The 26,684-nt window shown below is 43.2% G+C and overlaps 1 protein-coding gene across 2 annotated transcripts; it reads right to left on the bottom strand.

Moving 5' to 3' along the window:
- Nucleotides 1-224: 224 nt before the first annotated feature.
- Nucleotides 225-26,364, bottom strand: GPR137B (G protein-coupled receptor 137B). Of its 2 annotated transcripts, XM_075495950.1 has the most exons (8): nucleotides 26,141-26,364; nucleotides 25,843-25,981; nucleotides 17,008-17,057; nucleotides 11,722-11,944; nucleotides 7,724-7,877; nucleotides 5,508-5,632; nucleotides 2,433-2,557; nucleotides 225-848 (listed from the first exon to the last, which is right to left on the bottom strand). In XM_075495950.1, the coding sequence occupies exons 1-8, from the start codon at nucleotides 26,209-26,211 to the stop codon at nucleotides 737-739; spliced, it is 999 nt and encodes a 332-aa protein (XP_075352065.1). In that variant the 5' UTR covers nucleotides 26,212-26,364; the 3' UTR covers nucleotides 225-736. The 2 variants fall into 2 exon arrangements, with proteins under 2 accessions (XP_075352065.1, XP_075352064.1); XM_075495949.1 differs by having other exon boundaries at nucleotides 226-848; nucleotides 25,843-26,364.
- Nucleotides 26,365-26,684: the final 320 nt, after the last annotated feature.

Raw genomic sequence — 26,684 nt, 5'->3', positions numbered from 1 at the left:
AGTTCACAATGCTCCAGCCAGAGCAGATGCCCATCTCTACCGTTCTGAAACCTAGAGCTGTTCTGTCCCTAGAGCTGCTGAGAAGGTACATTTTTTTTTCCTATTTTCTTAAAGAAGGAATGCAGTGTGTTTTGAGATTGTTAACTAGAGTATAGATGACTTTTAGCCTCCAACCATCTTTCCACATTAAGTAGTGATGATCCAAAGAGTAAATTGTGCTCAGAGATTGCAGCAATAACTTGAAAAGACAGTATTTAATTGGGTTGAAGTTTTTCCCTTACAGGCTTTTATGTGCATGTAAGAATCGCTACTGTCATGCATGTGAACAACCCATTTATGTGTTTACAGTATATTCATCATAATCATGTATTTCTAACCTAATACACAGTGTAAAAATAAAAATACTTAGAAAATAATTATGCCATTTCACTTCATGAAATTTGCTCTTTTAAAATGAGCATAAAATGATTAAATTATACCCTCTAACAACTCTATTCAAAGCCAAAAATACCATGGCTTAGAACAAGGTATTAATTAGAACAGTCTTCAAAGTTTAAATCATTAGCTTATACTTCTCCTTGAACTATGAAAAGCTCGTGGCAAAGACAAGTTCTTCATTTATCTGTGCATAGGAACGCGTCTAAAAACCAAAAGGTGAAGAAAAATTGCTAAGCTGTGTTTTTCAGAACATTTGTTTTAATACTGGAATGTCCTAGAACGCTGTAGTTGATTGAAGTTATATAGGGCTTGGCCGGTCTGTGTCTAGTGTTGGATCTTGTTGGAGGGATCCTATGTAAGCCATGAAGCTGTTGTTCTGATGGCCCCAGTCGTAGTAGTCTGGAGAGAAACTTTAAAAGAAAACAGAAGAATTAGTGACTGGCAGGTTGGTTCTGCAGATACCCAGTTAGTAAATGTGGGCAAAATGGAATCACATAGATGTAGTTCTCGTGCTGAACTGCAAAAATAAAATAAAACCCTAAACAGGGGTTCAGGCAGCTATTTATTTTTCTGATCTGTCCATTATTTTGGCCCAAGTGTTCTCAACTCACTGCTTTTCTGATCCTTCTAGTTCAGTAAGGACTCCCCGCTTCCTGCTTCGCTAATCCAGGCAGTGTTTGAAAACCCTAGGAGCGGTGCTGCTAATCCATGCCAAGTCCCAGCACTGCAAGGGCCTGTCAGTGACCGACCTAACCCTCCTCTGTCCATGTACAAGGGGCCGGTACATGGTTAGCTGCTCTGGCATGCTGGCTTTTCTCCCACGAGCAGCATGAGACAACACGAGTGGCTGGTTTGGTTTCCACTGGGAACTGCCTGTGTTACCAGTGTGGCTGGTTCCCTCATGCCTCTGTGTGGAAGGGAGGGTGCCTCTAGCTCTAGGCTGCGTACCAGCTTGGTGCGCACCACCTCCAGCACCCTCAATAGGTTTAGTTACTATGTGAAAAACTAACGCAGGGGTAGGATGACTGATAACGGTAAATAGTGAATATCCGACTTTATTGAATCATGGTTCAGGCTCAGAGACAGTGACTGCACAGTCTTAGCTAAATGAGTGACAAGAACTAGATCTGGGTACATTAGCTACATTTTATGTTTAGCTAATACATGTTAGCCTTCATTTTAAGATGACTGATTGCACTAATCTACTACTAGCATAGTGTAGATACAGGAAGAGCAAATTAGTAACACATGACTGAGCTTCCTTTCAGGGCAGGATAGTGTTCTGGCAGTGCCTTTCCTTCTCTGCGTTGGGTGCTATCATTCTTGCTGTGAACTGCTCCTTCCTGGAAGGGAATCCTTACCTAAAGCTCACAGGTACACAGAGAAAACAGGCTTTCTGTGCCAGTCTGGGTTGTGGGGGATTTCGGCAGTTAGGTGGATTCGCTCAAGCTCTCAGCAAGTGGGAAGGCAAAGGCCCCCTTCATTTCAGGTAAACCCCAAGACATTTAGCCATGTTACAGGGCAACCTAAGTTGAGAGGCTTCTCGCTACCACCGTTGCAAGCTGCTGCCTGTGCTGTCGAGCTTTTCCCTGCTGTCCCTGAAGACAGGGGGACAGCTGTTTTCCTAGATTGCCTTGCTCACACACTTAAACTAGTAAATGGCACTTCTTAGGCCACTCCTGGAAGAAACAGAGTGAAACATGCAACCCACAGAGCTGACCTGAGTTTTTCAAAGAGCAGCATGCTGTTACAATTCTTAAATTACGTAAGCGTTTTCATTCTTATGTCCTTGCAGTCTCTATGGGGCCCTTGGACCCCTACAGTCACTTGGTGCTGCCTTTCCACTTCAGCTTCCCCCTTTTCTTCCCCTCACCCCCTGGAATTTATGCAACGATTGGAGCTAGACAATTTACATTAGTCTTCTGTGGTGCGGGAGAGTTCTTTCTCCTCCAGTTTCTGTTACAGGAAGCAAGCGGTTCCCTCTTGTATCTCACCTGCCCTGTGCCCCCTGTGGTGCAATGTTCCATGCTAGATCGTCATCACTGTCGTATCTGCGAGGGTTGTCAAAGAAATAAGATCTGGGACTGAAGCCATGGCTTGGGACCATTCCTGCGTTGGCCTGAGGGAAGGGAAACCTCAGTCAGTACTTGCAACAGATAAACAAACTGCTTGGTGCTTCTAAAAGAAGTCACTGCAGACTCACCTCCTTGCTTCCAAAAGAAAACAGGCAATTTTACATTTGCTGTAGACAATAGGAATCTTTTTTGCATTTTCTGTTTTTTTTTTTCCACCAGTGTAGCGATAGTCTACTGATCTTAACGGCTTTTCCTTTTCCTTCCTTGTAGCTAACAGATACAACCCATTTCTGAAACCACGCTCCAGTACACATTTAACCTGTCTGCTGAATTCCCGTCCATCCTGGACACTTGGCGCTTTTAGCCAGCTGCCTTGAAGTGAGCAGTAGGGAAGCAGCTGAGGGATATGAAACACCTAAAGGGATTTGCTTTTACCTCCCACATTTGTAACCCTCCCTCCTGGTGTGTTACCTCCCTTTGCCTCAGGAACTGATCATGCTGAACCTTGGCACGCTGCTTAATGAAACCACAGCTGAAAAGCCCCTTAGGACCTCTCTGAGCAATTTCAGTATCTACCCTACAGTGCTGTGAGGGTCAAATCCCAAGGAAAGGTCCTTTGATAAAACAGGGAAAGCGGTGTACATGTAACTCCTTCATTTACAAAGCATTTTGCTTTTATTTCCCTATGAATCAAAATGGAAAACATACAAGATTCAGAAGGTCAGTTTGATTCTGGAAACAGTGCAGGGAGACATCTAGGACCCAGGTGAGCCCCCTCCACGGATCCACTGCTTCCAGGGAACAAGGATCCCTGGGGATCCCCAGGGAACAGGGTTCCCTGCACCTGTGGATAAGCCAGGATGACATCTTCTCCTTGGCCTTAAGCAGGAGAGCAGTTTAATCTCCCCCTATTTATTTATGTTAAATAACTTTGACAAAGATGAACTAAAAATAGGTCCATCGCTGTCGTCTCCCCATTTCCAGCATTTGTCTGGCTGAAGGTACAGTAAGGCAAAGGCCCACGGACTGCAGTTACCCTGGGTCAGCACCAAAGCAGACAGACAGCTCGTTCCAGGCCATAATCGTCTGCGGAGTGGAGCTTTACATTCGAACAGTGCTGAACGCAGGCTGCCTCTACTCAAACTTTTGTTTCTAAAGTCCTGAATGAAATGTAAAACCAAAACCCAACAATTTCTTGGGATTGTGCCTTATTAAAAATAAAGAACATTTTGGATTTTTACTAAATCAGAGTAGTTGTTAGGATTTTTTTAAGTAAAAGAGGGTTTGTTTTAATTCTAACCCCATGCTTTTCGGCCAAGTATTTTCAACCACTGGACCGTTTGGTACTTAACTGCTGTAAGAGTTGGCCTACTGAACGCATTAGACTGAAGTCCTGTGGCCCTTGGTCTCCCTCTTGTGGCATACTTGCACTGAAGTTCAGTTTTGCCTTGCTACAGAGTCTATTTTTTGTTTCTTTCTAACACTGTTGTTTCCAGTTTTCCTCTTACCATGATACTGTTTAGCATAAATATTTGTCTTGTGTAGAAAAAATCCATATATGACCTATCCGCTATGACAGATAATGTCTATCCTAAAAAAGGTACCCATAAAAGAAGTGATATCACCAATTGGCTCTTCTGAACTGTATCTTTATGAAGTTGGAGATTTAAGGCTTTTTGCAAATCACAATGCAAAAATATAATGTTACATGTGTTACTGCAGTGCTCTTTGACTTGTGAGAGAATGCTGCCTGTTTGGCTCCATTTGAGCTCTCGTTTGAGCAGGATTCCAAGCCTTTATGTGATCAGCTTTTTGAAAGGAGAGATTACACCACATCCCTTATTTTCATTCTCTTGTGAATCTCTCCCACACTATGCAACTTGACCACCAGGTCTAGCCTTACTAAATTCACTTGAAATAAAATGAGATCTCTCTGGGGTCACTTTTTAGGAGAGCAGCACCACTGGACTGTACTTTAAAGCATTTCTGCTCTTTGCAGTTGTCCTGGCTAACTCCTAAGCAGGAGTGGGGCTGAGATTCTTTTTGTGATGGTCACAGGGGTCCATGGGTTTCTCAGTGTGATGTCAGGTATCACAGGAGCACAGGAAGAAGGGCTTTATAGAGGTGGGGATTTGCTACTTCCTCATTCAGCTTGGCTTTATCATTGTCTCTGAAATCTGCATGTGAGAATAAAAACCATCGCCTTCTCTAAAAAGTTATTCTATTAATTGCTTCTCTTACTTGTGAATTTACCATTCACATCCTTCTTGGGGAATATTAGCTTTGGTTTGGTTTGGCCTACAGAAACAGAGACATTACCTCGGTAATCCTAGTGCAGGGTTGATACTCCCCATGTGCCCGTCAACCAGCATATCCTATGCTAACCTGGAGACATTGCCTACAGCTATAAAAAGATGCTTGTCCATCTATTAACTACCTAGATATTAAGGATACTTACAGGGAATTACCCTTACAACTCACACTTTAATCTCTGCACTGCTGAAATAGCAAACAAAAATGTCAGCAAGTGCTTATTATGGCTATTTGTCTTTGATGTGGAAACAATTCAATGGGTACAGGGCTGAAATAATTCAATCTATTATTTCATACATGCCATTGAACAGTTAGCACACAACCATTTTTCACTGCTATGTGATGAAAGATCCCAATTTTGGATAACAAAGTCCTTTTCCACTGACTCCAGTGAAGTACCATATTAACCCAAAGGGAAGATGTCCCTAAATTTAAGAAGGTTCCTGATTTTTAAGGTAAACTGCCTGAGAAACACCTTGGCTTCCTTCTGGGTAAATATGATGAGTTTCTCTCATGAGGACTTAGTATAAAGAAGTGGGGAGTTTGCATTGCTTTTATTCTGCCAAGGACACATTGAAAAAGAGGTGTCAAAACATAAAGAAGCAAACCTCCCTCAGAAGCTGAGCCCTCCAGACTTGCCTGGACATTACACTAACAAATACACTAACAAATTCTACTTACTAGATCTTTTGTAGGGTTTCGGACACGGAAGAAATACACAACCAAGGAAGTAGGCAAGAGCTCCCAGATGAAAAGGATCACACCGAACACTATGTAACCTGCATCTCCCAACTGACATTTCAGATCTGCCTGTTGAAAAGTCAAAGAGAAAAGTGTTTAAAAATAAAGTTGGCAGCTCATGGAAAAGGTGCAGGAGGCAACATATCTTTTTATGAAGACCTATATTTAAGTGGCTGAAATGCTTGACAACATGGCCAGAAATTCCATCCAGATTAATCTGGCTAATGATTAAAGGCATATTAAAAAAAAAAATCAATATTCTATCTTGTTGGGTACATGACTTCCCTTTTACCTTTCTTCCTCCCTCCTCCTCCTCCTCCTATCTTTCCTTCAGCAAAATCAAAGTTTAATGCAGGGGTCTTCCCGGTCTAAGAGCCCGGCAAGCAACCCTTTGATCAAGTGATCAAATCAAGGTAATGAGAAACTAGTTTTCCGGTCCGTTTCCAGCTGGGAATAATACGTGAAGGAACAATCAATGCCCAGGTCTTCAAGGGCATTGCTGGCAATCTGGCTTTTAAAAATTAAGGCTTGGATCCCTTCAAATTGGTGCACATTGTCAGCTTGAATAACCAGGCTGTTACTCTAGCATTAGCTTTGAACTCCTCTTTAGATTTCCCCTCCACCCTTCACTATAGTTGCAGAGGGCAAATCCTGTCCTTTCATGTGTTTTGTACAGAAGAGGAAAGGGTAATGTTTCTGGCAGGTGGCCTGAGGCAGTACCACAGTACAAACATTGGGCTGTACTTTTAACTGACTCTTGATTCTGCTACCAAATTGAGTAGCTCCTCCTTAGTTCCAGGCCCTTTACATATGGCTCAAATAATCTACCCCAAAATCCAGGCAACTCTAATGTCACAAGTCAGATCAGATGTTCAAAAATCAGTAGTAGTGACCTAAGGCCTAAAGCATTCCACTGAGCTCCCTATGAACAACCTCTGCCTCCAGGGGGGAAACAGGACCAAATATTCTGGCCATAAAGTTCCAGCCCCTGTTATTCCAGACTGTAGGAGTCAGCACAAGAAGCAGCAACAGCACAAGAAGAGCCAGCAGCAGCAGCAACACTCCAGGCCGCAACAACAGGAGGGAAAACGTTTGATTCAGGAGATGAATCACAACCTAGTGCCCTTCTGCCCAAAACCTGTGGCTTCTAATTGCACGGAGTGGCACCACCTAGCTGCGCTCCTCCGCACCGCAGCAGGGTTGATCAGTGGTCCCTTGACAGACCCTACTCAACTAACTCGTAATGAGGTCCTCTGGGCAATCCTACCCTACTGTTTACCTACTTCCTATTTACAGTTTTATCTACTGCTCAACAGAAAACTGTTAATGGCTCCAGGTTTGCTAGGCCACCCTGGCAATACAAGGCCCTTGCATGGCTGGGAACACTGCGTTTGGTCTGCAGGTGCTTGCTGAGAGGGTGGGGAGACGTCACGCGTCCAGGATTTTGAGGCCAAACAAAATGTACTCATGGTCCAGACCCAGGTCTGACATTTTGCCCAGCTTTGACAGAGCTGGAAAACTACTGGGACCTAACTGCATGCTTCAAAGCAGAGAAAGGAGCTGGATGCCCACATTTCATTATATTCAACAGGGTCCCCTGCTATTTCCTTTAGTGTTCTTATCACCGTTAGTTTTCAATCTGAATTGTCACTTGCAGTTAAAGGTTGGGAAGAATCATAGTCTTATCCTCAAACTACAGAAAGATCACGCTAATGACAGAATTCAGGTAAATAACTCCACAGCCCTGGACGGCAATGGGAGATTTGATTATGACTTCAGAACTAAGCATTTCAGTGGAATCAGATACTGTTTTTCTGCTTCTCCAAGTACAGTACATTCTTTCTAATGGACAAAACACCTGTCTTTTTTAATAAAAGGGGGTTTTTTAACAATAAAATCGAGGTAAATAAAAGATTGGGGTCTTTTAAAAATTATTTGGCGAGTGGTTACTTCTTTCTTTTAGCACTGTTTTCTTTTTTTCCTCCTTATGCTGAAATTACCAGAAATTTGTGTTCCTGGAGCAAAACAATCTTAGTGCATTGAATAAAAGAAAAAAATAATAGGATTTTAATATGTTAATTCCTTTTGTCATAGCATTTAGGAAATCAGCCATCACATACAGAATGAGTTTTTCTCATTAGCAAATATTTTCATACTTGCCTGATCTGATACGTTGTACCAATCGTAATCAAAAGAATTTACTTTCTTGGTTTGGGAAAACGATAAGATGAACAAGTTGTAACAGGCTCGTGAGGTATAAAGTAGTATAACAGTCACTCCTATACTTGTCACCTGACAGACAGATGAGCCCTGGAAGAGATTTAAACACAGGTTATTATTCATAAGGGCAGTTGACAAGAACATTGCTTTGCATGGACTTCGAGGGTTGTCATGCTACCCTGCCTAATGCAACTGCCTTTTTCTCTGTCCTTCTTTGATCAGTATATCCTATACTATGGATATTCCTGTATTTTATCAGTACAGTGACTTCCAAGCAATGGTAGCGGTTCCTGCCCTTACTAAGACAGGCTGTGACTAATTCCTACAACTTATTGTACAAGCGCTATTTTCAGAGCAATGAAAACACATAAGAACTACGCTTGGTATTAGATGGAGTGAGAGAATTCAGCCTTCAGCTGTGCATTAGCTATAGAGCATCCTGTATCAGATGCTGGCTAGCTAGCATGATGCAACCTTGCATCTTTTTACAACTGCTTGCTGTGCACCTATTTCCTAAGTACAGAGCAGATCATAACAGTCAGCAGTTAAACACAGCCCAGACAGGAACAGAACATCCTGCCTTAGTTAATGTCAACACAGAGGAGACAAAGTGGAAGCACAGCTTATGGGCAGGGTGACCATGGCAGGGCAGTCTGTGAGTGGGAGCTTGGGCACAAGGGGAGGAATGAGATGGCGAAGTGTGAAATCAGAGCAGTTCCTAGAGAGAAAAATGGACAGAGCAGGGGAAAGAGCCTAATCCAGTGCAAGGAATAAGTGAAGATACCCGACTATTGTGTCAGGTGGGGAAGGTCACTGTGGGGTACTGAGACTCCAGCACAGGAGTTGCTGTAGCAGCAAGGAAGGAAGGAAGGAATCCAGGAGCCATGGCTACAGGGATCAGTGTGACTCTGATCACGGAGGCAGGCAGATGTACAAAAATGGGACTGGCTTTGAAGGAAGAAGCTCAAAGTAAATTCTGTGCAGTTGGCTCTGGAATAGTGCTTTGCACAGCCAAAGGAGGAAAGCCGGGTTAAAGTGCTGTGTGCTTTTAGGGGAGCAAAATACCTTGCAGTCATTTGCTTCATGAGCCCTGCCCTCTCCCTCTCCTGTCAGAGACCCACACCACGAGGATGGGCTCCTCTCATCTGTGTGAGAGAGAGGGGCCAAGGGGAAGTTGCTCCTCCTCTCACAGGACCTTTTATACCAGTGCAGGAGACAGGAAGGTCTGCACCCTACTCCCTGCACTTACACACTCTGCTTCCAGATTTGCAGCCAGGGAGCAGAGGTCCAAAGCGCTGTGGCAGGTAGAGCACAGACATTACAGAATGACTACTGAAGTATCAGGCAAAGTCACCAAGTCACCATGTCCTGAATCCCTGGCCTTCAGGAGACTACCAGGGCCCCTCTGCTGCTCACCAACACTGGTGGCTATTGTCCCTGCAGCTCTGCCAGCCAAGGTCCTTGGGCTGGGTGTTCCCTGATGGGTGTCAGTAAAGAGGAGCTCAGAGAGTAGTCTGAAAAGCTTGCAGAAAACTAGCTTGCCTGTTTTTCCAGCAAAATAATATTGATTCAGGGAACAGTCAGGCTTTGGAGTATTACAAAATCCCCAGTGCAGTCAACCTTTCTGACTGACTTCCTGCTTCAAACGTGCTGGAACTAGCACTGCCCACCGGGCCATAACCTGCAGCCACGTCAGGAGTGAGCCAAGAACCTGGGAACTGGGAATTGAAGCCAGATACATAGTAGGCAGTGGCGAAAGCTGTGGCAAGACGATGCAAGCAGGAAATGCCACAAAGAGGAAACGTTTGCTAGGCACTTCTCTATTCTCCTTCAGTACTAGCAAGTCAGTGATGCTGTCATGGAAACCGAGGGTGAGAGAGCAGAGAGAAGCTGCTGACTGGCACATACTGTATCCCAGCTCAGTGGCATTTACAGACTGGGGATAACAGAACTGAAGAGCAGAATGGGGTCAGTTATTTCCCTATATAGGTTTCCCTACATAGTTGTAATTCTTTAGTAGTTAATAGTTAAATATGCAGAGATTTAACAAACTTCATCAATCCCACCAAATACAAAAAAGAGGGTAAAAGTGTCCTGGTTTTGCTGCCAGTCAAATATGCTTAGTGGCTTGGGGAAGGGAGAGCGCAGCAGTAAAAGTAAAGCCAGAGGAATCCTTTTTCAGTCACAGGCCCCTGCAGAAAAGAAGGGGACCCCTGAGCTGGTAGCATGTCCCACTACATGATGCTTCTGGCCAGCAGAGAACTGGCCCAAGTCGGCACCTAAGGGCAGGGCTGTGCACCTCCTTGTGCTGTTGTAGCCTTGGTGCAGAGAACCAGGCTGGTCCCCCACGCCAGGTCAGGGAGGTGAATGCGTTTGCACGTGTGGTCAGAGGATATGTGCCAGCAGATGGGAGATACAAATAAACGGATACCTATCTACATGCACCACAGAGCACGCATTACCTCCAATGCTACTTCTATCATATCACTCTAGAGAATGGATTTTTCTTCTTTAGCTAGTTTTTTCAGCACCACAGTAGCAGATTAAACCAGGATGTTTTTTCACTGCCAGCTCCAGCCATCTGTATCCCTAAGTATGTGCAGTCAAATCCTACTGGAAGTCCCCAGAGGAACTCCCATTTCAGGTCAGCAGAAAGGAGCAAAGCGCTCTTTAATTCTCATTTCCACATTCAAACTTTCATCAGTTGAGCATTCTGTCCTTTCCTGTCTGCAATAATGCTAGAGTTTGTTTGGGTTTTGTGAAATAGCTTGAAGTAAAGAAGATCAAGTTTCCTGCGTGAGGAGGAAACGGAATAAAGTAATCTACCAAAGCCTCCCATAGGTTAACACTGCTTTGTTACAGAGATTTACGCTTCTGTGATTTGCAGCAGTAGAAAAACTTTTCTTACTAGTAAAAATAATCCATTGCCCATGCCCTTTGGTCAGCAAGTGACAGGCTTGAAAGAAACAAAACAAACTAGGCTGTGTTTTTAAATCTTCTATTCAGCCCTGAACTTTCAGTTGTTGTGCAGTACGGCCAGATTTGATTAAACAGGAAAAGTACTCCTTTCATCTGATTAAGTAAATGGAGAGAGGAATTCTATTGTAAGATTTTCTAAGTAGTAGCTGAAACTTACATTTTTGAAAGGTTTGTTGTTGTAACGGTAATGTGCTATTGCTTAAACTAATAATTTATTTTAAGATTTAACTATCTACTGCAAACAGAAGGACCTTTGAAAGCCCTGTTTCATTATTTATAAGTACAAACCACCTTCACTGATTTTATAATAAACACTGCAGGCTTTACATGCTGCCACCCAGTGCCTTGACCACTGAACGTGTCCAAAGCTGTAAACCTAACAATATTTCTTTAAAGAACATTTTGTAGAGTAATGTGAGAGATTTCTTTCCCCTTCTCCCCACTTGGCTGAATTTATAATGCATTAGGTCTTTTAAAACACATTCTCATTATCTATAGGACAGTATGCAAATGTATAAAGGGAGATTCATATTCCTCTATCTGGCTTATCTTCAGCATGCTGCTACCTTAAACATTTAACTTAATCAGTTAATAATGTGACAAGCTGAAAGATCCCAAAGTATAGACCACTTCTATGTAGCAGTACTGAAATGAAGTGGTCTTCAGATGGGGATCTGGAGAAAGCAGCATCCACTTGAAAAACAGCAGTGAGAAACTCCAGCCAGTAAGCTGTGTAAACTCTGCCTCAAAAATACATATTTTGGGGTCACTCGTGTTAGCCAAAAGCACCCTTGCTTAGTATTTAATTCATATATTGAGCAGCATGGCCAGCCAAGTGCAAACTGTGAAGTTTAAGGCCTTCAGCTTTCAGGGGATCTAAAGAACTGTGTGGCTTTGTCTCGCACTGCCCTTGTCTCTCAGAAGGTACTTGAAAAGAACTGAAAATGTACCTTACCTTGGACTCCAAGTAAATGTTGGCTAAAGACATCTTGGAAATCTTATACAGGCAGATGGAGAGTGAAACAGCGCACAGCACAAACAACGTGTCATTAATTGCCACCCGGACAGAGACAATGACTTTTCTCTCTGAATTCTGTGTCCTCACCAATACTGCACATGTTAAATTCACCAAGAGGAAGAGGAGACTTATGAAAAGAGAAGCCAGGTAGAGGGGCAACCTGGGAGAGTGAGGAGAAAACAGTTTTAGCGACATTGTTCAGCAAGTGTCAGTCATGAGATGGAAGTTGCACTCTGAGCAATGAAAGCTGCACGTGTTGGGCTGCCAGAGCTGAGTGACCAGCCGCCCGAGCCCAAATCAAAGTGCTCCAGATTGCTGGAGAGACTATCTTAGCTTATTTCAAACCTGTTTTTACAGTTACACAATAAGCTGTAAGTAAAGAAACTAATGTTAAGCAGCAAAACATCGAGGAGTGTTTGCAGCAGAAATATAACAGCACAGTTCTTAAAAACTACTTAAGATACACGTGTACTTTCTTAGAGTGTGCACTTCATATACAGCACAAACCCTCTGACTACTCAGACAGGAGAAATCTTGCAAAAGGTTGAGTTGCCTAGAATGGACTGGTTTTGATCCTGGTTTTACTACACCGCCACTGCCATAAGAAGCATCACTGACTGCTGATGTTTGCCATCAGATTTCGTATTAAATTAGGGAAGGGTCTAACAGTAGGAAAAATCTCTGAGTTACTGGTTCCCCAGCATCTTTCTCTGCCCCTTTTCCTAAATAACTTGGTCATGGGCAACCTCTTAAAAGGAACATCAAGAAGTTTAAATATGCATATTGATTCTGGGTTGACATTTTGCCATTTATGCCAGGTAAAATGTGCGTTTGCACAACCACAGGAGCAGAGCTGGAACAGAGATGTGACAGACAGAAGCTGAGAAGCTGAACTGGTTTTCTCCCACCTACCCAGCACTGATACTTGCAATATAAATATACCACATACTCAAGGAAAGCTGCTTCTAATTCCTCTTTACTCCTACACACAGCTGTGGAGCTTTTCACTTAAAAAAAAAAAAAAAAAAAAAAGGCATGTTTCCATTTCAGGTGTTTGCTTACTTCATTATCATTGCTGACCAAGGCAATTACTGATAAGGGGCATAATTTGCAGTTACTGAACAAGAGGGTTAGGCCACAGCTCTTCATGCCTGCTGGGAACTTTGAATTTGGCTGGCAACAAACATCCAGCCTGTCCCTGAGGAATCAAATTCTGATGGTTTAAAAATACTTTACCCAATGGTGATCTTTTGCTTTCACACATTCATATCCTTTTGGGATAGCATCAACCCAGCTACAAAGCTGAAGCATAGCTGCCTTCTTTTCAGAGGGCAAGAAAGGAAGGGGTATACCTTTGCAGCTTTTAAAATGTGTAACAGGGAGAACTGAAAGCCTAAAAGTCCCTGCTTGTGAATCAGTGGCCTTCTTTCCAGCTGTATCTGGCAGTGAGTGAGGATGTGTCTTTTCCTTGCCCGTCATGGAAATTCCCTTTCAGGGGAAAGATTGTGCTCATTCTTAACCTTCCAGGGCAGGGCTCTGTTTTTAGGATAAGCAGCTAGAGGTAGTTCCTTCAAACTTCACCAACTAATGCTGCAAGCACTGCAGTCCTGAAGCTCCTCTCTCACACAGCTTCCTCTGGAGAATGCAGTTCTCAGTTGTAGTGGTGGTATATTTACAGCTTTTATTAATATCTCAAAACTCTTTAAGTGACGGTCATGTGTCTTCCTTTCCTTCCCCTCCCAAAGCCTATTTAATAGCCTCATCTCTGCTCCCCCATTGTAGTACAGGTAAAATATTCTTGTGGAGTTTGGACTTATGAGGAAAGGTATGTTCTTACACGCTGCCTGCTTGTGGGACAGTAAGTACATGCTCTCTGTTGCTCAGCTTAGTCAGAGGGACCTTCTGCTTCAGCGCAGCCTGCATGCCCTTGACGCTGGCTTGCAATCAGAAAGGCTTAGAGGCTTCCAGGCCAGGCTCCTCCTTGACGGAGTTTAGCAAAAAAAAAAAGCTCTGTCACGCTCTCATGCCCACACACTCCTGTACGTGCCAGGGTGAGCTGTCATGGCCAGTCAGTTGTGCAGCTCTTCACATAATGATCTTCCATCCCCCTTATTAACATGATGTGGCCGGGGAAACGACTGCCTGTTTTGACAATAGAAGCATTGTTGCTGAACTTCTGAATAAGCACTGATGGAGATGCAGGCCCTGTCTCTCAGGGCAGTTTTAGGGTCTCTGCAGCTGCAGAAAGCATTCCTAACTCCCTTAAAGGCAGGATGTATCCTTACAGCTCAACTACAAGGGTACCTACAAGGCATGGGTTTTTTTAGAAAATAGAAAGGTGAAGCACCTCTCCTGCCCCCAGATTGCACCAGTGACTGTTCAAAAGCCTGTTATGCCTAATCCCCATTTTGCGGCTAGTCCCTTAGAAGGAGCTGTGTGTAATCTGGCTTGGTCGGGGAAGGCATATGCCAGGGTGTTCTGTTCTTTGTGTGTCAGGCTGGATGCACCCCTAAGTTTTTCTTTGAGCTTAAAATCAAACTTCAGATGAATGCAGTGAGTTTTGCCTTGTTTAACAGGAAAATCTGTTTGAAACTACTGCATTTTGTATGTGGTTTCCTCAGAAACCACACAGTGTCTGAGGCTTGTGTGTAACAAGGCATGCGCACGCAGCACAGCAAGCCGCATCCAAACGCAGTGACTGTAAGAAATCCCCAAGCCCAGGGAGACGTGCAGAAGGACTGTTTAAATATGAAGTTGGGCTGGCACAGGCTTCGCCTTGAGCTCTTTTGCCAAAATGACTAACACCATGAAGGTTGTGCTGAGTAAAGTTTGCTTAAGATTCTAGATCTCTGATAGGATTTTATCAATTTTTTCTGTATCTGAAATGATTCTGATTTCCGAGATCTGTGCCAATACATAGACCGCAGTCCTACCTCTGTTGCCCTGTTTATGCTGCCCTTAGCTATTGCAGAAATGCCAATACCAGGCAATAAGGTCTGACACTTATTAAAGAAAATGAGGAAAACAAATCAAAAAGTGAACATTCAGCAATGAAGAAAAATCAGATTCAGTAAGGACAGACTCCAGCCCCTGTCTGTAGCTCATCCATCTTTCTATCATCCATCTCTCCATCAGGATTTGAGCAACCTGATCTAATGAAAGATGTCCCTGCCCACGGGACGGGGGTTGGACTAGATGATCTTTAAAGGTCCCTTCCAACCCAAACCACTCTGTGATTCTATCATCTTTCACTAGCCTGTTACAATTAAGATTCAGGACCTCAGCTGTAGGTGTGCATGTATTACACCACTTCAATTGCCCCGTATAAGATAGGAAACAAGGTCAGCTTTATTCATATGGCTCTTTTACACAGCATAACCACATTCATGCTAAGAGATCTAGATATTAAAACAAAATACTACTGAAGTCCTTTACCAACAGAGCTGAACAAGATAGAAAAGGCTAGACCAGATTCAGGAGTGACCTATGTTAGAAATGCAGTAGGCAAGAGTCAGGGTAGACATGGAGCTATTGTGGGGAGGGTAGTCCATGCATGAGTAATTCCAGTCACAATACATAAATGTTTAGGAACCGAAATGCTCCAAGAGCTACATGCAGGGTGCTGATGTAGTCACTTCATAGGCATTGACTAAATATCACAAGCTCGCTTTGCTTGAAGAAAGACATTTTCAAGCAGTTTTCAGGAATAAAGCCTTGCCACAAACATCAGTAACAGATGAGGTTCAAAGCTTCTACCTCTCACCTCTAAAGCCAGCCAGGAACATGTTCACAGACCTGCCCTATACCACCCTGACCTGCAGCCCAGGCTTTGTGCAAAGCTGTCCTCTTTGTTCCTCTTGCCTATGTGTACCATCAGGGGCAGGCACGCTTGCATTGGGGGCTGGCTGGGGACCTGGCTGGTGTGTGCTGTGCTCATCTGCCAGTCCATACTCCTGGATTTCCTTCCCACAGAAACCAGAGCGCAAAGGGGGGTGAACGTATTTGTATGCCACAGTGTTTACCAGGGAGCATGCAGCTCTTGCCTCTTGTGGTTTGGGATGTGGCCAAGGTATGCACACAGACCCACTGACTTGAGAGCATTCCTGATGCCACCAAAACAGATGCAGCCTCTCTGTTCCCATCCTGACAATTTCTGCATCAGCTGTGGTTCAGCGTGGAGTCCACATCCCTCAGTCAGCCGTCACACCCTATGCGTCCCATACCCTCACCAGCCCAAGCACAGCCCACCCCAAGCCTGCTCTCATTGTACTGCCATTCTACCAAACATAGTTTCTGAAGCACTTGCTCCAGATGATCGCCTCTCCAGCTGTATCAAAATCCAATTGGATAACAAACTTTCCAGAGCAAGGACAATGTTAATATTTGACTTGTTGATACAGTACTGTGTTCTCCTGAACAGTCAGCAAATAACAGATTTCAGTTTCAAATTACTCTGCTTTCCTATCCTGATTTCAGACTGTAATTTTTTTCTTTAAAATGGAGACAACCTCTCTTCCCCTGTCTAAACAACATTGCCCCTGACTGAGGCTTTTAGGCATTGCCACAATAAACATTAATTTATTGAGCTCTTCCTCAGCTTTCTGGACATTACTGCCCTTTGGGGAGCTTTCAAGTAATTCCTGACAATCCCTCCTGCTCAACAAGATCCCAAACAAATCTCTCCATCTAAATGCAAAGCTACCATAACTTCAACTCCATGGAGTCAGGGGAGGTTATCTGTGAGCTCCCAAACACATCATCAAGTTCAATCCTACCTCTTGCCCTTCACAACTCTTCTGTCATCTTCCCAAAACTTTTGAGCCTTTTCACTGACCTTACGGATTAATACATACCCAGTCCCACTCATTCCTGTCATAATAAACACATCACTTAGCTACCTTTACCAAAACACTGGATCTGAATTCACCTAGCAATACAACTGTTAAGAACCTGTAAACAAATCACCAGGGTGACTGTTTTCTGCTTGCATTTGAAATATTTACCTTTGAAATATGTGAATATCTAAAAATGGTGCTTGTGTTGGGAAATGACACAGACTTCAAAATGGCATAAGAAGAAGCTGGCCTCAGAACCATCATCATAAAACATTGGTATATAAATATGTATAGCTGAGATATGAGTGCCACGTTATCAAAGACATAGTGTTTCTCAAAGAGCATGGCTACTCTTCTTTACCACATTGAATGTTTGCATAGTTCTTACCTGTATTTCAGTAGCTCTGGGGAATATTTTGACTTAGCTTTGAAAATCACCTGCAAAACAGAAAAATATTGCATCAAACATAGGATACATGTAAGTAAAGAAAGACGCTGTGATCCGCAGAAATCCTGTCTCGCAGGTCACAAGAAATGTAATGATAGGTTTCATTAGATAACAGATTTGCATTTATTGCTTATCCATGGTAGGCAAGCTCTACGCAAAGTATTAAAACCACTCAGCAGGCAATCACCATGTACTTGTATACAAATTGTCTACACCATTATTTTCGCTTACTCTGGCTTGCGAATAAGGTCCTTTATACCAGTATTCACAAGAGGACCAATGCCAGTATAATCACAGAGGCAAGTAATTATTTATTAGGCTCTTAAATGACCTAAGAGTACATGTCTCTCACATAGACCAGCTCATACCGGCATATTGGGTCAGATGCTCTGTTCACATGAAGAGCCTGTCATAGTACCCTGGCCTGAAATTGGATATATATGTTTGTATCCATGTTACGTTGCCAAAAGGATGCCATCGAGAACCACACTCATTGTTCTACTCTGAGGGATATTTGGCTTCTGCTGACTGTCTGTTCACTATACACCACCACTTATTTTTACAGAGAGATCGCTCATGCCCAGTAGTTACCTTGCTGTAACAGAAAAGACAAAATAATGACATATTTTCTGCAATGTAGCTAGGCAATATCAGTCACAGGTGTTTAACCACCATCAGAAATTATACAAAAATCTATTAGCATATTTTATATCTTATTTATTAAAAAAATTACAGGGAAGCATTCCTGCTTTTTCATAAGCTAACATGGTTTCCAAACACAATCAGTTTACACATGTTCATTTAAAACAACACCGAAGCACAGTGATTGCTAGTATTACAAAAAAACATGCTGTATGACTTATTCTGGGTTGTTTCCTAATTGTTTTCTCCTCCAGTTATCCTGCCTTATCCATTGCACTGGGTTTTGCATGCCCTTTAGTATAGCTTGCATAATATTTGCTATGATTATCGTGCTTTCCCAAGGAAACAGGACTTCATCACTATGTATGTGTAGGCATGTGTCTGCCTGTCAACCTGTTTATCTGTCCCCCACTAATCTTAAAATACTCTCATCAGAGAACTGATGGAAAAATACTTGAAGCATCAAAGACATGATTCTTTATCATCTTCCTAAAAATTAGTGACCCAGCAGAAGTAAGAAACCCTATAAATGCATCTGATACATGACTTCCGTGAGGAGAACCCTGCATAATGATCCTACACATCACCCAAGATGAGAGAGTCTGTGTAGCAAAGTTTCATATCCCCAGTTATGGAAACAGCTCAAAGTCAAGCATGAGACATAGATCTGGAGAAAATCAGGCTTCACTTGTTCCAGCGCTCCTGGAACAACTTGTCATTTAACTCCTATTCACCATAAACAGCTGCCTTGACATGGAAATTATTTTTGTGACGCATCAGCCTGCTTAGCACTAGCTGAATCAGCAGAGAACACTGAGCTTTCCAGCAGGCCCTAGAAAAATAATAACTGAGAATAAAATTTAAAAGTTGGGGAAAAAAACCTCTAAAAATATTCTGCAACCACTGATACCATTTTCAAATAGTTAACTATCTCTGGCAGTATCCCTTACAGAAGATTTTTGTGATTCATTCTCCAAATTCCTGGATCATGAATTCTCACAGGAGTTCAGGAAGAAATTCTATGTTATTTTACTTACATGCTACTGAAAGGAGAGGTACAAGAGGCTTGTGAATGTTCTGCATTTCTGTGGTGCACAAAGAAGGGCTGTCCATTTTAAAAGAAGAGATGGGGTTCAAAATACTTCCCATAGGCTTTTTGTACAAGACTTGTTGCCTACCCTGCTTATTCTGGAAGACACTGTGGGCAAGCGGGAAGGAACAGATTCCTGATCTCACTGAAACTAAACAAGTAAAACTTGTCTCTAGGGCCATTCCACAATCCTCACGTGTTCTGAGTAGCACTTACTCACACATATTGTACCGTTAATTTTGACAGCTTTCAAGAGTAGCACTGAACAGCACTATTTCGAGCCTGTGCAAAGAACTGCACAAGACAAGCTATTTGCAGTGGGCAACGAGTTGAGCTAGGTCCACAAAACCTAGAAAATTCACAAGTTCCTGAATACCATCTCCTGTGGCTCCCCAAAAATTATCCACTCATCCCTATAATGTCACAGAGCAGTCCTGTCACATAAAGCAGTCCAAGGCTGCCCTACCCAGCAAAAGTTCCATGGATAACTTAGCTAAAACCAAACATGACATTCCTGCTGTAGATCCAACAGGATCTCCAGATGCAAGTTCACTAAAACAGCTGTTACTGTGATTCTACATTTGGTGAACCTGTCCCAGCCAGTAAATGCTTCTGAATTTTATCAGAGGAAAATGACTGTTAAGAAAGAAAATGAACACTAGCATAGAAAATGGATGATACATAGAATGAAAGCTACAGTATAAGGCATGGACACTCTTACAAATTCACTGCTAGACAGAAACACAGGCAGCCAAGTTCTGCCACCTTTGCTTAAACACTGATGGGGCCTTATTTCATGAGTAGCCTTGCTGGAAGCAATGTGATTGTCACAGAATAAAGGGCTGTTCAGTGGGAGTAAGGATGTCAGAAGCTGATCTCAATATACCTTACATGCGTGGGTGCAGCTTTTGCTTTTAACAGTCATTTAGCTCAAGAGACATGTTGCTCAATGGCCCCTCCCCGCAACAGTGTTGAGAAAGCTTCCAGTCAATATCTGAGTCATCTAAGCAAGTCTTCCAGCAAAACAGAGCAAACCAGGCTATTCCTAAGAATAGACTAAACAGCAAGCAGAAGGCAGACTTTTTAAAAAAGACCTTTCACAGAGCCCCAAGATGAACAGCAACACAGAAAACTCATTGAAATTCCTTGCTAATTTTCTACTGTCTAAAGGGCTACTTTTTCTTCTTAAAAGTGTTTCCCCTTTCGCTTGTTCCTTAAAGGAGAAATATCCTGTTTTGACTCCTTGTTTTTGCTGAAGGACTGGAAACCTCAAATGAGATTCTCACACTCCCTCCTCCACTCCCCTGAGGTATATGTCTGGCTTATAAAACTGCAGCAGTACAAAAGGACTCCAAAGAGCCCTTCATACAGCCAGGGAAAATTTCTGTTGCAGGAACTGATGTAAACAGCTGTCCTTAAAGACATTTTACCAGGCCCCAGCAGATGAGCAGTGGGGATGCCATGGGAGTCCATCAGCAGCTTGGCCGCAGAGAGCTCTGCAGAGATGCTGGGCAGCAGAGAAGGCAGAGAGGGCCAGGCTGCTGTAGCTCAAGGGGGTTCCAGCTATGGTTATGAAAGTTAAATCAGGAACCACTCTGGCCCTGTAAGTATCAATGAAACAGGTGTCAAAGCCAAGTCACATATTCCCAGAGCAAAAGCAAAAGAAAATCTCACTGGAGCAATTTTCAGTCCATGCTCTGATTTAGCTGAACTGACGTGACGGCTGGCACAAACCTCCACTGTACCTCTAGTGCTAGCTGATCAATTCACTTTTACAGGAGCCACAGCTCAGCTTACCAAAAAGCCTCAGGTATGTGTTAAGTGCTTGCATATGTCTCAAGCTGGCCCTCTGCACAGGAATGAAGTTCAGCTTTATTTACCAGTTCTCATTTGAAAAACTCTATAAGGAGCATAGCATGTACTTTTCCTTACCAGTTCCTTTCACCATGGCCCATCTCTTCCTCTGTCACACTCCATGCAAACTTCTCTTTGCACCCTGAAAGTATGCCACAACCTCACGCAGGCCCAGAGTCCCTCACCATCAGCACGTACACCTTTCCTCTGCTGCGCACCTTCCAGGCCCAGGTCCACCTTCCTCTTTCTCTCTCCCATGTTCATTCTTTCATTTGGATCAGATTCCCCAAAATATGCAAGTTTTCCCTCTACTCTCTAAACTCTACACTGTTTGTAGGGCCTACAGACATGGGCAACATGACTCACTACCACACTTAGCCTTGGGTAAATTGGTAAAAATAGTCCTGAAAAGACAGGGACCATTGTGGGGCTGGCAGCCACAATAAACTTGCATGTGTAGCTTTCCTGTCAAATTATTTTCTAAGTCAAATGACCTCATTCTTCATGTCAGATGCTGACAGCCAGCCAGCCTGCAGTTGCAATGTGTCTGCTATAGATCCAATACCGAGGGCAACGTTTTACGCCAAACATATTTGCTGATGCTTTACCATCCAGTTAGACTCCTGTGTAGTTCTATGTACATCTAAAGCATGCTTTAAATTAATAACAAGCTTTATAAAACATGGTGTATTCATTTCTGCTAAAAGATAAACACTTCTCCTAAATAAAAAGCCCTCTCTGTTCTCTCACTGGTGGCGTTACTTTTGAAATGTTATCCCCAGTAATTAGAGGATGAGAAGTTCTCTTAATTTTCTTCCCAGAGCTAACACGTAGCCCAGTTCCACTGAGATACACGTAACCTCTCCAAAAGCCTTGTGCTGGTTTTACCCTGCCCTGCCAGGCACTTCCAGCATGGCCAGCTCCCCTCTAAACTGTCTTACTCTGCACAATTTCTCTTCATTTGAAAGTCCCTGATTTTATCAGCCCTGCCTGGGAGGCAGGGTAAGCTTCTCAATCTGGATGCCAGAGAAAAGGGAAGATGGTTAGGCAGGAGGAAAGAGAGGTAAATCTGCCTACCAGCCCTTCTCCACCCATTCAGCCTCACAGTTCTTTAGCTCAGCACCATGTTCCCTAGGTCCTGGAGAAGTTCCCAACCTGATGATTAAACCTACAGCCCACCAAATGGTTTGCTGTGCCCGGCCACAGGGGAGCCCTGGGATTTCCAGCATCCCCTACGGCTCACAGTCGTTGGCCCTGACCTTGTTTTTTGAGTCTGTAACCCTCCATTCTAGCCTCCCCCCTGCTTCACTTGTATCCTGTTCCCCAGGGAAATGTAAAGTCTGAAGCAAACAGGACAAAGTGAAGCAAGCCCTTCTCTGCCCACCCCCGACACACACCAAAAAAGGCAACTTCTTATTTTATTTCCCACACCCTCTTTACACTTTTGCCCACAGCACTGGCTGTAAAGCCTGAAGACTCATCTCAGTCTCCCCTTGTCAGGGGCAAGGAAGATTTGGCTAGGTAGGACATAAATAAAAGAGTGCCCGAGTCCTGGGATCCTCACTGTCTGGAGTCACTTAAAGCAGAAAATATGTTATTTGCCAATTTACAGTCTTAGCTTTATCAAGCAGCAAAATAAACCCGTGGGAGCTGCAGGTGTGAGGCAAACATATATATGGGCTTTTTGGTCTCTGTAGGTGGAAACACACATTTCAGCTCCCTATCTGATGGATCAGGATCAGGGAGCTGCTCTGGCTTGGTACAGTGCAGTTATTTGTTGGTGTTGGGCTACTGCTTTATGAAAGTGCCACTGGATCTCATCTTCACTTGAGATTTATTTTAATGATTTCTAAGTAGACAGAGGCTTATTCTGAGAGGGTATGTCATCTTATTTTTTTTCTTTAGAAGAGAATGAATACAGACACAGGATTAATAAATTCTAATAAATTTAGCGGTCTCATTAGAAATCATACGTATTTTCTGCAGTATGTGATTTTTGAGGGGAGCAAACATTATATAAGACTTATGTGCAGCAGCCTTATCTTCTATTCTGCCGTAAGTAGGGCATCAAGACCATAAAGAAGGACCCTGAATTTGGCTCTTAATCCAAAGATCACTCAGGAGTTGTTCTGAGTCAAAACTAGTTTTGATTGTAACTTCTCTTTCGTCCACTGGTCCCCCACTTTAGCAACCTGCCCCAATGCATTACAGTTCTTTCTGCTGTATCTGCTCATGGTGATGCTCAAGTCTGAGAACAACCCCTGCTGTGCTGACGCCATCATGGCTTACTTGTCTTGCTACACATAAAATACAGTCTAAATTTGCATCCCCATTGCTTAGGGATACCTATTGAAAAGAGAATAGTTGTGGCTACCTTTCTGTCAAGTTCAAAGGTGCTTATTATTCTGAAAAATGCCCTCGGGCACTTGCCAAATGAATTTGGCCAGGAGGATTTGTAACATCTTTGGAATCACTTTTTCTTCTCACATCTATGTCTAAAAGTTTTCCTAGCAGTGCCACATGTCTGGGTGCTGTACAGCAGATAATAAACACCTGCAAATTCCAGAGACCCATGAAGTCTATTCCAGTCCTCTCTCCCTATACTATACATAGATCACTTCTTTCCCTCTAACTAAGCACTGGTTAAATAGCATGGTTTTCATGCAATGAGACGCAGCTGCAGACCCTTCTTGCCTTCCTTCTAGAGAAAAAAGGACAAAAGTTGTTTCTGAACAGGTCTGTGAAGTTATAAGCCATTACTGAAAAGAAAATTCTCTCTCCCCACCCCTTTCACACTAGTTCTTGCTTGCCTACTGTGGAAAGCTAGATGCACATTAAATATACAGTCTCAAAAAGATGCTGAATTTCAAGCCAAACCACCTTTTAATGGTTAGAAGTAAAGAATTAATAACAGTGAATTAAAAATACATGCACTTATTCTGTGTCCTACATTATATTCCTACAATGGCTGTGCTTATATTTCTTAAGGCTTTGTTTTGGCTGGGGAGATATTTGAGATGAGATTTCACTGGGAGCAACCAGCTCTAAAGCAAACAACAATACTAATAAATGCCTGCCTACAGTGGCCCACGACCTCTAAAGATTATGACGCACATCACAAACTCTGAAAGTCCCTTGCAAATACTGTTTCAAAAGCCTCACAACAGCTCTTCAAGACAATTAACTATTACACTTTTTTACAGAGGGTCTCAGAGGAAGATCGTGAGGACTCATGGTGACAAAGCAGAAATTGTCTCAAAGGCAGAACCAATAGCCTTAGCATTTTTTGTTTCCAACTACTGACTTGTACTTCCTGAATGATATCAGACAGCAATGCCAAAAATAAGTTAAAAGGACACATGCGTGCATTCTGTGTGCTCTCTTTTTAGATCTTCCTTAGACGAAAGGAATCAGTTACCTGCAATGCTAAGGCCCCGAGTGCTGGCACTCTAATGCACAGAGTGCAGACTGCTGTGCCCCCTCTGTGTTCATGCCAGCCTCGGCTTCTCTTGGCAAAGAGCAAGGATGCTGCATTCTGCCTCCAGACTTCCACAGCAGCCCTACATGTGTGTCTGAGGGAAGAATCTGACCTAGGGCTATGACTTAGTCCCATCTGCTGTGATGGGGATGGACTGTGTGATGATGGACATTTGCCCCTGGGGAACTGCACCATTATCAAATGACTCTCACAATAGCTATGGGATAAAGCATAGGTCGCCACATGCCTGAGCCGGACTTGCTTAGCATGTAGATGAAAGGTTCCTGTAATCCCTTAATATATCTCAAGTCCCAGGGAGTGGAGCAGGGTGACTTAGCAGGTGTTTCAGACACTGAATCCAGAAAAGTAAACCTAAGCACAAAACTGTGTATGTGGTTCTAAGTGTTTAATAATACCCTCTACAACTCAAGTGATCCTCTTACAGCTGTCATGCTTACCATTGATGCTTTTTCAGCTCTGGGATGGCAGCTCTCACAAGCAGCCTGATCTCTCCAGCCAGGCTGTTCAGAATTGACAGGCCTGTAATCACTACAGAGCACTGTTAAACACTGTAGGCACTACAGAAGCACACAGACCCAGGCACTGAGCTGTTTCCAAGTGGGGCACACAGCAACACCCAAAGCATCCTGAGCTCTGCTTGGGGGTGCTCCAGCGCTGGCTGGTGCTCTCCTGGCCAGCTACCCCTGCACTGGGAAAGTGGTCTTTGACAAGGGTCATCTGAGTGCAGGCTTGGCTTCCTGCTCCAGGCACCTTAGTGGGATTGAGGAGATAGAGAATCCAGTCCCTGCCCTCCCGCAAGCTTCCTGTGAGATCTTAGGCAAGCCCGGCAGCCTTTCTTTGCCTCAGCATGCCAATATCCCATCCTGCAGCCCAGCGCCAAGATACCCAAGCTCACCGTAAATACTTCCAAGCGAGTCTAACTGCAGCAACCTGGAGCACTGTGCAGCCTAACTCATCTGGCTTCTTAGCTGTCCGTAGCACAGATACACTCTCAAGTCCTCTTTCTGAAACGGAGATACTATTTCCTCTACCTCACTATACAGCTAATTTGCCCTTACATCACAGCGTCCTTGAAATAGAGGGACTATATCTGTACAGCACTTAGCACTTACTGTGGTCCAGAGTCACTGCTATTTGTAATACAGATCGCTATATGAATTTGGGTCCGCAGTAGGACTCAATCAATAGTTTTGATTGTGATACACAGAATAGAAATAGCACTCAGAAATATGTTAGCCAACTTATGAAAGACTGGGGTGGGGGGTTGCCAGCAAAATTAGAAATTACAGTTCTGACTGCACACAGAGATCAGGTCTGCTAAGTCAGGAGGTTTATGAAATCTGGTAACAACAACAACAGTAATAAAGAATAATAATAGAACAGCATTTTGGATGTCCAGCTTTCAAGCTCTCCTATACATTTTTTCCCCAACCTTTAAATTAAATGACACCCATTTAATAGACAGTACATATATTATTTCCTATTCCTGAAATGATCACTTCAGGCTCCAGTTTCATTGTAACACTAATCACTTGCATATAGATCAAAAGTTAAAATTCCGAACTAAATGACTGAAATTTGCTTTTTGCATTGCCAAGGTACATTAGGAAATTACATTTTTCTCTTGATTCTTACAAAATTATGCTTTACCATTCTGTCAGATTTAATCAACCAAATATCTGTTGCTTACCTGTGTGAAGTAAAGATTCATCAGGGTCAGGGTGAAAAACTGGAGGCAGACTGGGAAGCAATAGAGAAGCCAGAAGATGAAGGGACTGAGAGAATTTGCTGTGACAAAGTCTTTGAAGTAAAATGAAAAGAGTACAGTCCTAAGAGAGGCCCAAAACAAGCACAGAAACAGAAAGACAGTTTGGTAACTGAACCGCTTGTGCCTGTAGTGAAGGACCAGCCAGAGCTGGACGTAGATGAACACAAAAAGCAGTGAATAAAAAACAGTATATACAATGGTCAGGCCCAACTTCACATACGGAGGGACAGCTGGCGTCAGGGTCGGCGGAAGGGTGTCATTTTTCAGTGGGTCCCACTCAGGGGCCTCCATTTGATATCAGGAATCGTCAGAATTATTTATTAAGTTTGGCTGCCGCTGTTGCCTCCTCCTCCTCCTTCTCCTTTCATCTTCCTACAGCATAGGAATCAAGAAAATGAAAGAAAACAAGCTGCACTTCCTCTTTGGCAGCTCACTGTGGGCTGGTAGCACATGATCACAATTCAGAATGATTCATTAGGACTGCCTTTGTCAGCAATTGGCAGGGAACAGCTCAGAAAGCTGCCCTTTGCTGATGTTTGTGCACAAATCTTTACCATCCTTAAAGAAACAAAGAAATCTACCAGCCCCTGAACGGTTTACTGCTGATTTTTTTCCTAAGGAAAACTATCTGGATTTTAAATTAGTTAAGTAATGTTCTATTTTCTACAAGAAGCAGGTACCTGCCATTTTCCCACGGGCAGCCACATCGTATCTTTGCAGGATTTTTTTGTCGTTTCCCATTTAGCAAGTATTTTATTTAGCTG

The sequence above is a fragment of the Mycteria americana genome, chromosome 3 (genome assembly GCF_035582795.1).
Source record: "Mycteria americana isolate JAX WOST 10 ecotype Jacksonville Zoo and Gardens chromosome 3, USCA_MyAme_1.0, whole genome shotgun sequence".
NCBI lineage: Eukaryota > Metazoa > Chordata > Aves > Ciconiiformes > Ciconiidae > Mycteria > Mycteria americana.
Note: the sequence above shows the minus strand (reverse complement) of the source record. Positions and strands in the feature narration are given on the sequence as shown.

What these genes read in the sequence shown, in the direction of transcription:
- GPR137B (XM_075495949.1), bottom strand. Translation starts at nt 26,211, where the DNA reads ATGGAGGCCCCTGAGTGGGACCCACTGAAAAATGACACCCTTCCGCCG. An exon ending in TGAATCTTTACTTCACACAG is followed by an intron (nt 17,058 to 25,842) that starts GTAAGCAACAGA and finishes TCTGTTTTGCAG; the next exon opens with GTGATTTTCAAAGCTAAGTC. An exon ending in CCACAGGGGGCACAGGGCAG is followed by an intron (nt 849 to 2,432) that starts GTGAGATACAAG and finishes TTTCTTTTAAAG; the next exon opens with TTTCTCTCCAGACTACTACG.